The following is a 15002-nucleotide window of genomic DNA, read 5'->3' on the forward strand; positions in this document are numbered from 1 at the left end:
TTTCTATGACCTGTGAAATAAAAAGAATCTCTTACTTGGAAAATGGCATCTGGGTATAAAATCCTACATCAAATAAGTTTTCATCCAAGCCATACCAGTATGGCAAAACAAACATTAAAAGAACAATTGAACAAATCTAAACACATCCCTTAATATGGATTAAACACACTGTAACTAGCATATACACCCTCAAACAAGTTATACTATTTTATAATTATAATTGTTTACTAAATCCAACATTTGAGTTAGTGGCATTATGAAAGGCATCTGTGTAGATACAAAAACATGTCTTCAATAACTGAAAATTTCTTAAATGACAGAAATATCAAACATCATGGACATTCTTCTAATAGTTTAGAATTTGGTAGGAGGTAGGGGGCACCATGACAGTTACTTTTTAGAAATAACTTGTCAGCTTTTGCATTCCTTTGTTGAGTAATCTCATTTCCATCATTGATGTTTCTGAATAAAATATGGTTGTCACAAGCTCCTAACTCGTGTGACTTCTCAAAATCTGAAACTTCTAGAAATTACAGTTTATGATTCAGCTATCCGAATTGACAGTACCTTGGTAGATAAAGCAATTAAGAGTATGAAGACAGGGAAAACCCCTGGCCCATCAGGAATCACTGCAGAGATGCTTAAAATACCTGGCGGTGTCAGCTATAGTCTAATCACCCATATAGTCAATCAGGTGATACATGAAGGAGTCATACCCAATGACTGGTGTAGTAGCACCGTAGTCAACTACTACAAAGGTAAAAGTGATGCATTAAATACAAATAATTACAGAGGTATCAAGTTATTGGATCAGGTATTGAAAGTCATGGAGAGGGTTATAGCCCAACTAATTAGGGAGAGAGTTAGTTTAGATGAGATGCAGTTTGGGTTTGTGCCAAGGAAAAGCACCAGTGATGCTATATTTCTGGTAAGACAGCTGCAGATGAAATACCTAGCCAAAGATAAATCTCTGTACCTAGCTTTCATTGACATGGAGAAAGCCTTTGACAGGGTCCCCCTATCCCTTATCTGATGGTCAATGAGGAAACTAGAAATAAATGAATGGTTAGTGAGAGCTGTACAAGCCATGTACAGGGATGCTATCAGTAAGGTGAGAGTTGGCAACAAGAACAATGAAGAATTTCGGGTAGGGGTCCACCTAGGATCAGTCCTCTTCCCCCTCTTATTCATCATAGTCCTCCAGGCAATAACAGAAGAATTCAAGACAGGATGCCCCTTGGAGCTTCTCTATGCTGATGACCTTGCTCTAATAGCTGAGTCAATATCAGAACTAGAGGAGAACCTTTAGGTGTGGAAGCAAGGTCTAGAATCAAAGGGCCTCAAAGTCAACCTACCAAAAACCAAATTCTTAATAAGTAGGAAGGCAGACAAACCACAAATCCCTGCAGGTAGATGGCCCTGCTTGATTTGTAGAAAAGGTGTAGGAAGAAACTCCATAAGATGTACCCAGTGTAAACTAAAGATACATAAGAGGTGCAGCAATATCAAAGGAAGGCTAACTGGGAAGATTGTTTTTGTGTGTGGCAAATGCTCAGGAGCAATAAACACTGAAAATGTGCACAAAACAGCTTCCGTCACATTCCAGGGGTAAAAACTAGAAGTAGTTGATAGCTTCCGTTACCTAGGTGACCAAGTCAGTAGCTGGGGTGGATCCTCTGAGAGTGTAACTGCTAGAATAAGAATAGCCTGAGCAAATTTCAGAGACAATGACAAATGACCGAGACCTCTGCAGATGTGCTGTGCCTGAGAAGACTCGGCAAGCCAAGTGAGACCATAACCATGGCCTATGCCAGTGCAACATAAGCAGCCCATTTAAGAGTACCCTTCAATCATTAGGCAATAAACCGTGCTTGTGAAGACCTGTTGAGGCAAGTGAAATTGATGTCATGGCTGATGACAGTACCACCTGATTGGCACCAGTGCAAGTGGTATGTTTAAAAGTACCATTCGAGTGTGATCGTTGCCAGTGCTGCCTGACTGGCCCTCATGCCAGTGGCATGTAAAATGCACCATTCAAGCATGGTTGATGACAGTACCACCTGACTGGCCCTCATACTAGCGACACATAAAAAGCACCCACTACACTCTGGGAGTGGTTGGCGTTAGGAAGGGCATCTAGCTGTAGAAACTTTGCCAGATCAGATTGGAGCCTGGTACAGCCTTCTGGTTTGCCAGTCTCCAGTCAAACCATCCAACCCATGCCAGCATGGAAAGCAGACGTTAAATGACAATGATGATGATGATGATGATGAGATCATGCAGCACATGTGCACACCCTTCAGAAAGACTGTGGGTCCTTACTACTAGTGTCCTTACGGATCAGTCATTTTCAAGTGGAGCATTCTGACACTCTGGAGTATTGTAGCGAGTTCTTGCAAGAATTTTTACATACAACATTTATATTGGTTTCAAATTTTGGCACCAAAGCCAGCAATTTCATGGGATGAAGTAAATCGATTGCATTGACCCCAGTATTCAACTAGTACTTATTTTATTGACTCCAAAAGGATGAAAGGCAATGTTTACCTTGGTGGAATTTGAACTCAGAATGTGAAGACAGATAAAATGCTGCTAAGCATTTTGCTTGTCATGCTAACGATTCTGCTAGCTCATCACCTTGCATATAACATTAATATTGGCTTCAAATGTTGGCACAAGGCCAGCAATTTTGTGGGACAGGATAAGTTGATTATATCAACCCCAGTGCTCAACTGGTACTTATTATATTGACATGAAAGGCAAAGTCGACCTTTGTGGAATTTGAACTCTTTATGTTAAGATGGACTAAGCATTTTACTTAGCATGCTAATGATTCTGCCATCTTGACACCTTACATACATCATCATCAATGTCATCATCATAATTTAATGTCTGTTTTCCATGCTGGCATGGTCTGGATAGTTTGACAGGAGCTGGTAAAGCTGGGGGCTTCACCAGGCTCCATTATCTGTTTTGGCATGGTTTCTACTTTTACCATAATTATGAGATTTATAACCTAGATAATCAAGTAAGATTGGTATCGTTAAAAGGAAAAAATGAAGTTACAAATTGATCTAGATAGGTGGAATTTCATATATAGATTTATATAAATTATAATTTTATATGCTTTCATAAAGCTAGAAATATTTTTCTCCCTTTCCCAATCTATATCTCTTTCAACATCTCTCTCACTCATTATAATTTCTTACTTGATTTGCCAACAAATTTATGAATCATTTGGCTCTAACAAGCAGCATCTTAAAACTAAGTCCTTTTTTTTTTTATCATGATGTATTACATATAAAGAAAAACCAAAGTCGATAAACTGGTTGATTAACTGGATACAATAAAAACCCTTTTGTTAACTGTCCTTCAACCATGATCAAAAAATGCAAAGCAGTTGTGTGCTTCAGATCAATGATGATACCTAAACAGCTGGTGCATTACAACATTAATGTCACCCTGCTAAAATGATTTTGTGTTGACTTATTGATGAAGTGTTGTGCTGATATTTTTTTTCTATCTCTGTTATTTATAAATAAAGCCATAAAAGCTTATAGTCATTATTACTCCTTAGACAAAAACATGTAACTCTGATTGCCACAGTCTGTCTGTCTGACAATAACTTTCACTCATATTTCATGCCTAAATGGTTTTCAGCAAGAGGATTACCTAACCATAGAAACAAAATTGCTCTTACAGTTGGCAAATATATAAATTTAAAAAAAAATTTTTAATCCTATCTATGCAAGCATTTAAAAAATTATTGGGAGAATCTTTGTCGGCCATTCCAGACAAATTGAATTGGTGTCATTAATGTTCAATTTGAACATGTGTAAGTTAATGCTTGTAACAAAAATATGCATGAGGAGTCAATTCCAGAAGATTCTGGTGCTGGTACCACATAAAATGCATCCAGTACATTCTGGAGTGGTTAGTGTTAGGAAGGGCATCCAGCTGTAGAAACCATGCCAGAATAGACAATGGAGGCTGGTGCGACCCCTGGCCTTACTGGCTCAGGTCAGACCGTCTAACCCATGCCAGCATGGAAGGCAGATGCTACATGATGATGATGATGATGATGATATGGGTCTGTCAGAAGGATTTGAGCTGTTTTGCGGGTTTAGGCATAAAGCACAAGAGTGGTGACATATGAAAAGGAAAAAGGAATTTTAGGTAGTCTTTGTCAAACATGGTCTATAACTTTCTAATTGAGACAAGTAGAAACCATTATAGTAGCTGCATTATAGACAAAGAGGAAGCATCATTGATTGTTGGCTTGTGATTTTAGTGTTGAGGTGAATAGAGCTTTGTCAATCATTTGACTATCCTATTTTTGGATGAAAAAAATAATAAAATAGAAAAAATATAGTATCGGTCATTAATTTAAGTAAGAATGTGTGTCTCTGCCATTCTTGATTCTCTGGTAAATCACTCAAGGTAAAATTCATTATATGACTTATTTTTCAAATGTGAACTTAAGACTTTGACACTTATGTGAACTTAAGACATTTAGGTTTTTTCCTTTCATCTTACTCTTACTGCAAATTCAACTCATTAAAGTAATCTCATTGCAACTCTTTTGTGGTTTCAGGCAAATGTTGTCTGTATTGTTTATTCAGTAGAAGATGAAGATACTATAGAAAGAGTAAGTATTTATCTTTTTTTAATCTATTTCATGAGTGGTATTGGCTGTTCAAATAACCAATCATTTTCTTGCATTGATGTTTGCTTATAAATGTTAACTTGATATGGCTTAACTTATATTTATATCCTAACAAACTGTTGTGCTATTATTTTAAACAATTTTTTTTATTATCTAATTTTTGCTTCACTGACAAATAATCCAAGTTACAGAATCTCATAACTTATCCAGTCACAGACTACTCGTTGGTCATATATAAAATATTGACTTTCAAGACATCAAATTCTGTTGCTGACTTTGCATTGTCTCCAAGCTAATCATATTACATAACTCTGATGAACAAGCAATAACTGAGCACTTTTCTTACTTCATGACCAAGTGATTTAACAGAAGGCAGAACATCTAGTTTTGTAAATGTTTTTTGTTTCATAAGTTAGATGTAGGCATAGCAGTGTGGTTAAGAAGCTTGCTTCCCAACCATGCAGTCTCTGGTTCAGTTTCACTGTGTGGCACTTTGGGTTAGTGGCTTCTACTATAGCCTTGACCAGTCAAAGCCTTGTGAGTGGATTTGATAGAAAGAAACTGAAAGAAGCCTGTTGTGTATGTATGAAATCGTAGTCATGGTCAGTGACATATAAAAGACATCCAGTACACTCTGTAGAGTAGCTGGCATTAGGAAGGGTATCCAGCCATAGAAACCAGGCCAAAGCAAACTGGAGCCTGATGCAGTTCTCCGGTTTACCAGCTCCCGTCAAACTGTGTAACCCATGCTAGCATGGAAAATGGACATTAAATGATGATGATGATAATGTGTGTGTGTGTACCCCTGACTTGATGTCATGTGATTGTAAATGAACATCACCATCAATGTGATGTTTGTTTCAGTCTTCCACGAAAAACATGTATGGCCATGCTAAAATAATCTTTTTATTTAAAATCTTAAGATTCTGAATAACCAAATGGTTTATAAGTAGACTTTGATTTTATCATTATAAGTATTTGAAATATATTGGGTGAACCTAACCAGTAATCTATATACCTCTGCTGATTAGTCAACAGAAATCATTGATTTAATTCAACTTTCTGTGTTGTAATTTTATAATGATATAGGCACAGGTGTAGCAGTGTGGTAAGAAGCTTGCTTCCCAACCAAAGGGTTCTAGGTTCAGTCCCACTGCATGGCACCTTGGGCTAGTACCTTCCACTATAGCCTCAGGCCAACCAAAGCCTTGTGAGTGGATTTAGTAGATGGAAACTGAAAGAAGCCTGTTGTGTGTGTGTGTATCTGTCTGTCTCCCCCATCACTGCTTGACAACCGACATTGGTATGTTTATGTCCCTGTAACTTAGCTGTTTGACAAAAGAGACTGAAAGAATAAGTACTAAGCTTACAAAGAATAAGTCCTGGGATTGATTTGTTTGACTAAAAGGCAGTGCCCCAGCATGATCACAGTCAAATGACTGAAACAAATAAAAGAATAAAAGAATGTAAAAGTATTTGAAAGAGTCCATGATGAAATCTGTACACTTTTCTGTAGATAATTTACCTTCAAGGATGATTTGTTTGTGTTTACATTCTATCAGGTTGAGTAAAAAGTAAACAACATTTTGAACCATGAAGAATTTGTACTGAACTTTTACAGAGTCTTGAATTTTTAAAAACATTTTTGTTTTGCAATCTTCTAATACAGACATAGACTTGCTCAAATGCATCAATAAATTAACATTGATATTTTTTTCACTGTTATTACAATCATCTGAAATAGAACTGTCAAAGCGCGATATTCAATCAGTTTTGCTATTCAACTTCAAAAAAGGATGTAAAGCAGCTGAAACTGCTTGCAATATCAGTGAAACGTTTGGTGAGGAAATGACCAATGAGTGGTCAGCTCGAAAATGGTTTAATCGATTTCGCAGTGGAAACCTGAGCCTTGAAGATTGTGAGCATAGTGGACGCCCATCTGTCACTTGATGATGGTCAATTGAAGACCGTCATTGAGAAATATCCACGTAAAACCACTCGAGAACTGACAAAAGAACTTCAAGTTAGCCAGAAAACTGCCTGCCAATATTTGCATGCGATCAGAAAATGTCCGACAAATGGATACCACATGATTTGAAAAATATCAGAAAATGTACAGATATGAAATTTGCTCGTCGCTTCTTCTCCATAACCAGACTGATCCATTTCTCGACCATATTGTAACTTGTGATGAAAAGCAGATTCTGTACAATAATGAAAAGCATTCTTCGCAGTGTTTGGACCAAAATGAAGCACTGGAGGAAACCTTCCCTAAACCTGAGCTCTTCAAAAAGAAGGTTATAGTGAATGTTTGGTGGTGTACTGCTACCAAACATACACTATAACTTTTTAAAACCTGGAAAAATCATTACTGTAGAAACATATTGCCATGAAATTGCCAAAATGAATGAAAAACTGCTATTCCTTCATCTCAGACTGGTCAACAGAAGGGGGCCTATCATTCTTCATGACAATGCTCGACCACATGTTTCACTAATGACTCTCCAGAAGTTGAGTCCAGCTTATTCCCCAGACCTTTCTCCTACCAACTACCACTTTTTCAAGCACCTTGATGGTTTCCTGTCAGAGAAGGAGTTTGAAAATTCAAACTGATGCTGAAAGTGTGTTCAAAGAGTTCATCAGCACCAGAATTCCATATTTTCATGTTACTGGAATAAACAAACTTGTATCTCATTGGCAAAACTGTGTTGATTGTAATGGTATTTACTTTGATGAATAAAATTTCTGCATTGTTGAAATATATTGTGATGAATTTCATGTTTCAAAACGTTGCTTACTTTTTACTCAGCCTGATAGTTGAATTATTTAATCACATTCCATTTACTTTTGATGGTTTGACATAAACTTTGCACTAATGATGTCTCAGCAAGTATTTATTATAAGATTAAAATCCTGTTCCTGTTGTTGAATGTATTATAAATATTTTAAAGGGAAAAATAATATATTTCTGTTATGTATGTATTCAGGTGTGTGTGTGTCACTATTAAGATTGTTTTTGTTTTTTTACTTTTTCATTTTTATTGCTTTCTTATACAGATCACAAACCACTGGTTACCATATATTAGAAACATATTAGGAGACAGTCATAAAACACCGATTATTTTAGTTGGAAATAAAGTTGATCTCATGGAATACACTAATATGGAGGTAATTTCATGTCTTATGTTTGACTCTTTTTGTTTACATTTTTGATGTAAGATATTTCTGTGCACCATTGGTTAATGTTAGTAGCTAACTTTATCTATAATGCATCTCAAAAAGCTGAAGAAAATTATCAGTTTTCATTTTTCTAGTACTTCATTGTAGTTTCTCCCATGAAATCTCTTCCAAGCTTATTGTTTTATTTCTTTTCCAGGGTATATTACCTATCATGAATGATTTTGCTGAGATAGAAACTTGTATTGAGGTAAGCAACTACTTATCTGATTTTCATTTTAGTTCTTGTTGTATCTATATGTTGATCATGTTTAACCCTTTAACATTCAAATTACTCTTTTAAATGTAATGCTTATTTATTCAAATGTTTTGAATGAATCATACATTGTCTCATAGCTCTGAGATTTCAATGATGTGATTGTTTATCTTTAGGATGACATTGTAGTGCATGTGTGATAGGCTGAATCTGGCCAAATTGAACATAAAACAGGTAGAATATTTAGGCTGGATATGGCTGGTTTAAATGCTAAAGGATTAAATGGGTTTTTTTTCCCTAGATTTTCAAAAGTTTATGAGCTATAAAATTTTTTTTGTCTTCTGATAACAAACAAGTTATTTTGGTGAAAACCAATTTGCTTTATGTTTATATCAGTAGTTTATAATGAATTTACTTAATTCTTTCAACTCCAGAGCTGACTTAAACATTTGAAATATCAGTATCTACTTTTTTTTTCATGTTTACATGAGTTGGACGAATCTTGACATTCAATCTCTTGAGCTAAGCTTTCACCATTTTGTCCTATGTTCTCTTCAGTTTTCCTCTTCGACATATTTTTTTTCCTCTTGTATCACCTGGCTCTTCATTATTCAGCTTTCTGATTCCTCTTGAAATCAGTTTTCGTTTTTAGCTTATTTCTCTGTGTACATTATACCTCTGACAAAACATACTCACTTCATTTCTCTCCATCATTTGCACTTGTTGCATTTCTTACAAACTTGCCAGCAGAGGTTATAGCTCCCTGAACTTTCTCCATTCCATTCTCATTCAGTAACACTTGTCAACAACTTCTAGAGTGCCTTCCAAGCATTTGAAGAAGTGTATTTCATGGGTCCTCTTAATGCTAAGCACTCTTGTGCATACAGCATTATTCTTCTCTATCAACATGCCCCTGATCTCACTGTATCTATTGTGCACCCATAGTTTAAATTTAGTATCCAATGCAGAGCTCCTAACTATTTCTTTTCTACATATTGTGTATGTTCACCTTCTCTGATTGTTATAGAACCCTATATTCATGATCAAAGTAATTTATTGACTCAAATAGTGGACAAATAATCATGCCCAAATTTTGTTTTCTGCTGGTTATATTTGACAGGCATTAAAAATATATTAAAAGTCTTTCCATATTGTAGTAACTAGATTTTTTTTGTAGACAAAGACATAAAGAAATTGATATTCTGGTAGTAACTAGTTTTTGCTTTAGTCTTGTCAGATTCAATTTACTTACTTGATTCATAGTTAAGATCTATGAATCTACAATTCTAACCCCAACCCTTTCCTATAATGGAGTAGGGCAGCTTGCAGTTTCATCTATACCTTTTCTTCCACGTTGCTGGACATAAATAGGTTGTAAATATAACTGTATACTTCTATCTGATTGTCTCTGATTTATCAGTGTGACATATATGTGAAGATTCAGTTTCTTGTAGCTTTAGCTTTTTGAAGTTAATGATAATTTTTATAGTTATATGCAAGTCTAATTTGACCAGTTCTCTATCTTAGAAGCTGCAGTGAACTGAAGGGTCCAAATATAAGTGTAATCAAATTATTGATGAAAAGGGACTCCTACTTGTTTCCTTTTGTTCTATTAAACCTAGTATCTTGTAAACCTTATTTATCTGAATTTCTACATATTGGGAAATTTCAGAGCAAAAATTTTGTTGTGGCTTGAGGGTTGTTATACCAGTTATAAACACATACACTGGTCTAATTTCACTCCTGTATTATTCATCAGTTGGTTAGCTATTTAACCAATCAATTAATCAATTGTTTGATTAATCATTTAGTTAATCAGTTGTGTTTGCCAAAGTCCTTTCATCACATTCACAATCGCTTCAATGACATGGAAAGATAAGAAATAAGGAAAAGATGAGAAAAATTTTTTAAACGCATTGTTGTAATTAATTCCAGATAACTATTTTAATTATCATCTCTATACTTGAACATATTTTCTTTATTTGCAGTGTTCTGCTAAAACTATGAAAAATATTAGTGAATTATTTTACTATGCTCAAAAGGCTGTTCTCCATCCTACTGCTCCAGTGTATAATGCTGAAGAGAAAGAGGTAACTATTATTTTTTTGTTTCTTTCTTTTCATCACATAAAATAAATTTTTACATAAAAATATAACAAAAAATTGTGTATGTGATGCCAGAAACATAGAACTTAAACTAAAGGCAGGATGGTTATTTGTTATGTTGTTTGCCTGTGTAGTAAAATTGTTTGATGATTATATTTATAATCAGTTTTATGGAGACATGTTTATGTTACTAAGATGTTAGACTGACTAGGAGTACATCACACGGTGTTGTGCACCATAGTACATCACACGCTGTTGTGATGTACTCCTTAGCACATTACTTTCTTTCTTCCTTTTAGCTAACAATGAGATCAATTCTTACTTGAAAGTGAGTAGGTAATCAGTCAATCGAAGCGAGTGAAGTACTCTCCAACAGTGAAAATACTTGCTTTAACTATGCAATACTATGGAAATATCTGAATTTACTAGTCTGGGGGGAAAAAGATAATTTTCAAAAAGAAAAGTGATTGTATAAATATTTAAAATTCCATGTGCTCTAACATAACCTTAGCTGTAATAGCTAAAAGAAGCTAAAAAAAGAAAGGACAAAAGGACTACATACTATTAATGAGACTTGATGTAGTAACATTGTGTTTGAGGGTATATTTGTTGTTTTATTATTATTAGTTCTAGCATTACCGAAGATTAGGTTTTTAAATTCACTTCTGTTATATCTATGGCAACAGCAACAATTGTTTTTCAGATGTTTTTTTAATTGAAGTTAAGATTCATAAATGTTACCCCACTTCCTTCCAGTTACACTAAGATATGAAGAAATTCCTTGCAAGTTGACTGTTAAAGCAAATACACACACACACACACACACACACATTGTATATATGGTTTGTGTTATTGTAATTATATACTTAGTTTTGCATAAAGAATTGATACATTTCAGTATACTTTGGCACTGTCCCATGCTATTATCTGACTTGGTCAGTTGTTTATTTCTTTAGGATATATAGTTAATGGCCATATTGAATATTTTACCTGGAATAACATTAGCATTATGAAGCTAACCAGGTGCCAACAACATTTTCTTGCCTTACTCCACTAAGAATGTCCCTGTATAAGTAGACTAACATTAAAGCTACTCATAATTATTATATTTATTTGTTGGGTTAGCAATTGGAGGCATAAAGATATTACACTTGTTTGTTAACTAGTAAATGTAGATCTATTTCTTTACATAGTCCTTTTACTCTTAAGTTTGTTTTGTTCATTTGCTTAACATTAGACTGTTTTTTGTTGTTCATCTTTTCTTTAGGTACCTTTCAGGATTAGCCATTAATTATCTGCAATACACTAGTAATTTTTCATCCTGTTATTAGGAAAATTAGTTGCTTGCATGTCACTAGGTGTAGTGTCCTGCTAATCATTATGGTGCAGAATTTTCAACTTGAAACATCCATTAAATGGTCATTGTTATTATGTTAACCATGGTTTCTCCATTTTCTGTGGGCTGAAGGTGTATCAGGTGCTGAAATCCATTGAAGGCTTTCAGCAGTGTTTTGCAATGTCTACAAATGGATTGAAAAATTTTTTTAATGGTTTTGTATGTGTCTCACATCAAGAAGTCTTGGTGGCAAGATTGAACAAATTTCTGACAGGTTTCTGTTGAGCATATTAGTGACTATTGATGACATATGTTATGATTCTCTCTAAAATTATACACAACAGATTTGCCATAGCTAATATAAGCACCATAGTCTACAGGTAAACATGTCTACTGATATATACACTACTAATTTTATTGTTAATTGGAAAAAATGTTGTTAATGCATCGTGGATAATTAATGACTTGCATTATTCTTTAGAGCAGATAAAAGAACAGTGTCCATAGTTAACAACAATTTAACAGTTGAAGGTCTAACCTGCACTGTCATAATTAGAGGGAGACCACATCTAGAGATATGTGCACAACTAATTTTGTTGCTAAAAGGGGAAAAGTTACACACAGTTGCTTGATTTGTTAGAATAAAAATTACACCCAAATTTACTTCAAATTAAACCTTATCATCTAACACATAATGTAGTTTTAGAAAGCCCCTAGACAAGACGCCAATGGCTCGAATGCCTTTGATCATAGATCCACTCAGGTTTCACCTGGGGGGCAAACAAAATACCTAAATTAATTATTGTAATATATTAATTAAAATGCTAAATAGTACTGTTATATTTTAAAAGAAATGCTTACATTTTGATTTTTAAAATTTCATTTTTGTTTCAGCTCACACCAGCTTGTAAAAAGAGTTTAACAAGATTATTCCGGGTAGGTTGAATTCATTTTCCTTCTATAAATTTTCACCAGTTGCAGTTATTACAAACATATTAGACTTATGAGTCAGAAAAATATACTAAGGAAGAACTAGTAATTAAATTTTTTTAGATCACTGATTATTAAATGGAGTAATAGAACTAAAATTTTTAGCAAAATCTAAATATAGTGGGAGATTACCTGGTAATCATATTGAAAACTATATTATGATCAGTGGACAAACTTGAATATTCAAAAATTGTAGAAAACATATGAATTAAAAATGGAAATCATAATTGATAAAATACAACTAAAACGATAAAAAATCTCAGTGGTTCAAATAACATTAAAAAAATGAGTTTCATAATTTTAGATATTAAAGTGTTTAATATTGATAATTTGTTTCACATTGCCAAGTGTTTGTGTTTCTTTAAAATAGATTGAATTTCTGAGACTATTTTCATTTTTTTGAATTAATATTTATTTCTAAAGATGTTATTGCTATCATTTATTCTTAAATTTTCCAGCATTTACTTTAATATGCATTGTATTTTTTCTATTGCAGATCTGTGACATGGATAATGATAGTTTACTTAATGATAGTGAAGTAAACCTTTTTCAGGTAATCATTGCTTTTTATAATTATACAATAATGTTTTTTTTAAAAAACTATTACTCTTTACTTTACTTGTTTCAGTCATTTGACTGCGGGCATGCTGGAGCACTGCCTTTAGTCGAGCAAATCGCCCCCAGGACTTATTCTTTGGATGCCTAGTACTTATTCTATTGGTCCCTTTTGCCGAACTGCTAAGTTACGGGGACCTAAACACACCAGCTTCGGTTGTCAAGCGATGTTGGGGGGGGGGTACAAACGCAGACACACAAACATATACACACACATACATATATATACGACGGGCTTCTTTCAGTTTCCGTCTACCAAATCCACTCACAAGGCTTTGGTCAGCCCGAGGCTATAGTAGAAGACACTTGCCCAAAATGCCACGCAGTAGGAATGAACCCAGAACCATGTGGTTGGTAAGCAAGCTACTTACCACACAGTCACTCCTGCGCCTATTGTACATCTTTTCTTCAAATATTGTTGTAAACATTTCTGTATATGTTAGAGAAATAATGATTAATAGTAATGATTGAAATTTGGTTTTATTTTGTTGTCTAAACTAAAAGCCTCTTTGCTATAGTAAAAAAAAAGTGTTAAATTAATATCACTAAAAATATTTAGACTAAATTTTCTTATTTTTTAAATTAAAAATTGCAATATTTGTGTGTGTTTTTTAAATTTGATCTTATAAACACTATGCTACCAAGGATGGGGTAATCTACAACTTCAGATTTGTGTATAAATTGTTTGTGTACATGGTTTTTAAGCTGGTGGCTTCTCTTGTGAAGTTGGGGACGGTATATAACACTTATGTATGGAGATTATATGTATCATTAAGATAAAATATTGTACTTTCAAAATATATATTTAAAATATCCCCTCTGTTAGTGTGACTTTTGCATATTTTACATATGAGAACAATTGTTTTTACAATGGATAAGTAGAGAAATTGCTGTTATCCAGATTACAACAAATTGAATTCAGAATTTGCTGTGGTAATAAAACCAAATACAGTGCAATTAAAGATCCTAATAGTTAAGGTATTGTAATAGCCAAATTAAACTGTAGACATCAATTAACTGGAGCTAATAGTATACTTTGTAAATTTGAGCAAGTAGGGTAAGAATACATTCTATTACTTCGATTTTTTTATTTATTTTGTTGTTCATTTTCTTCACAAATAGACTCACTCAAACACCTCTCTTCTTATTAATATAGAAAAAATGCTTCAATGCTCCACTGCATCCGCAAGCTTTGGAAGACGTGAAAGCAATTGTCAAGAGAAACATTACAGATGGCATTGTGAATGATTCTTTAACATTGAAAGGTTTGATAAACTATTTTACCTTTTTACTTGTCTCAGTCATTGGGTTTAGTCAAACAAATTAACTCTAGTACTTTTCTTTTTGTTTTTAAAACTTGGTACTTATCTTAAACTGCACCTCATCTAAGCTGACTCTCTCCCTAATTAGTTGGGCTATGACCCTCTCAGTGACCTTCATTACCTGGTCCAACAACTTGATACCTCTGTAATTGTTTGTGTCTTAAGCGTCTCCTTTACCTTTATAGCAGTTGACTATGGTGCTGCTACACTAGTCATTGTGTATGACTTCTTCGTGTATCACTTGATTAACTATACGGGTAACTAGGCTATAGCCGACACTGCCAGATATTTTGAGCATCTCTGCAGCGATTCCTGATGGGCTGGGGGCTTTCCCTGTCTTCATACTCTTAATTGCTTTATTTACCATGGTACTGTCAATTTGGATAGCTGGTCCCTCTGTTAGGTCGACATTCGGCAGACTCTCTTTCTGCCATTCATTCTCTTTATTAAGCAACCTTTTATAGTGGCGTCTCCAATTTTATATATATATATATATATATACCTGTGCCCAGCGTTGCCTTCCTGGCACTTGTGC

General features: G+C 34.3%; 1 protein-coding gene across 2 annotated transcripts in view; it reads left to right on the plus strand.

Annotated features, from left to right (window-relative positions):
• Positions 1-15002, plus strand: part of LOC106871508 (mitochondrial Rho GTPase 1) — a 99496-nt gene that overhangs the window by 45798 nt on the left and 38696 nt on the right. For both annotated transcript variants that reach the window (XM_014918007.2, XM_014918008.2), the window contains exons 5-11: positions 4595-4648; positions 7724-7834; positions 8043-8093; positions 10088-10189; positions 12435-12476; positions 13027-13083; positions 14302-14410. In XM_014918007.2, coding sequence (XP_014773493.1) covers positions 4595-4648; positions 7724-7834; positions 8043-8093; positions 10088-10189; positions 12435-12476; positions 13027-13083; positions 14302-14410 — 526 coding nt within the window. The remainder of the gene's footprint in view (positions 1-4594; positions 4649-7723; positions 7835-8042; positions 8094-10087; positions 10190-12434; positions 12477-13026; positions 13084-14301; positions 14411-15002) is intronic.

This window comes from Octopus bimaculoides, chromosome 1 (genome assembly GCF_001194135.2).
Source record: "Octopus bimaculoides isolate UCB-OBI-ISO-001 chromosome 1, ASM119413v2, whole genome shotgun sequence".
NCBI classification, from domain to species: domain Eukaryota; kingdom Metazoa; phylum Mollusca; class Cephalopoda; order Octopoda; family Octopodidae; genus Octopus; species Octopus bimaculoides.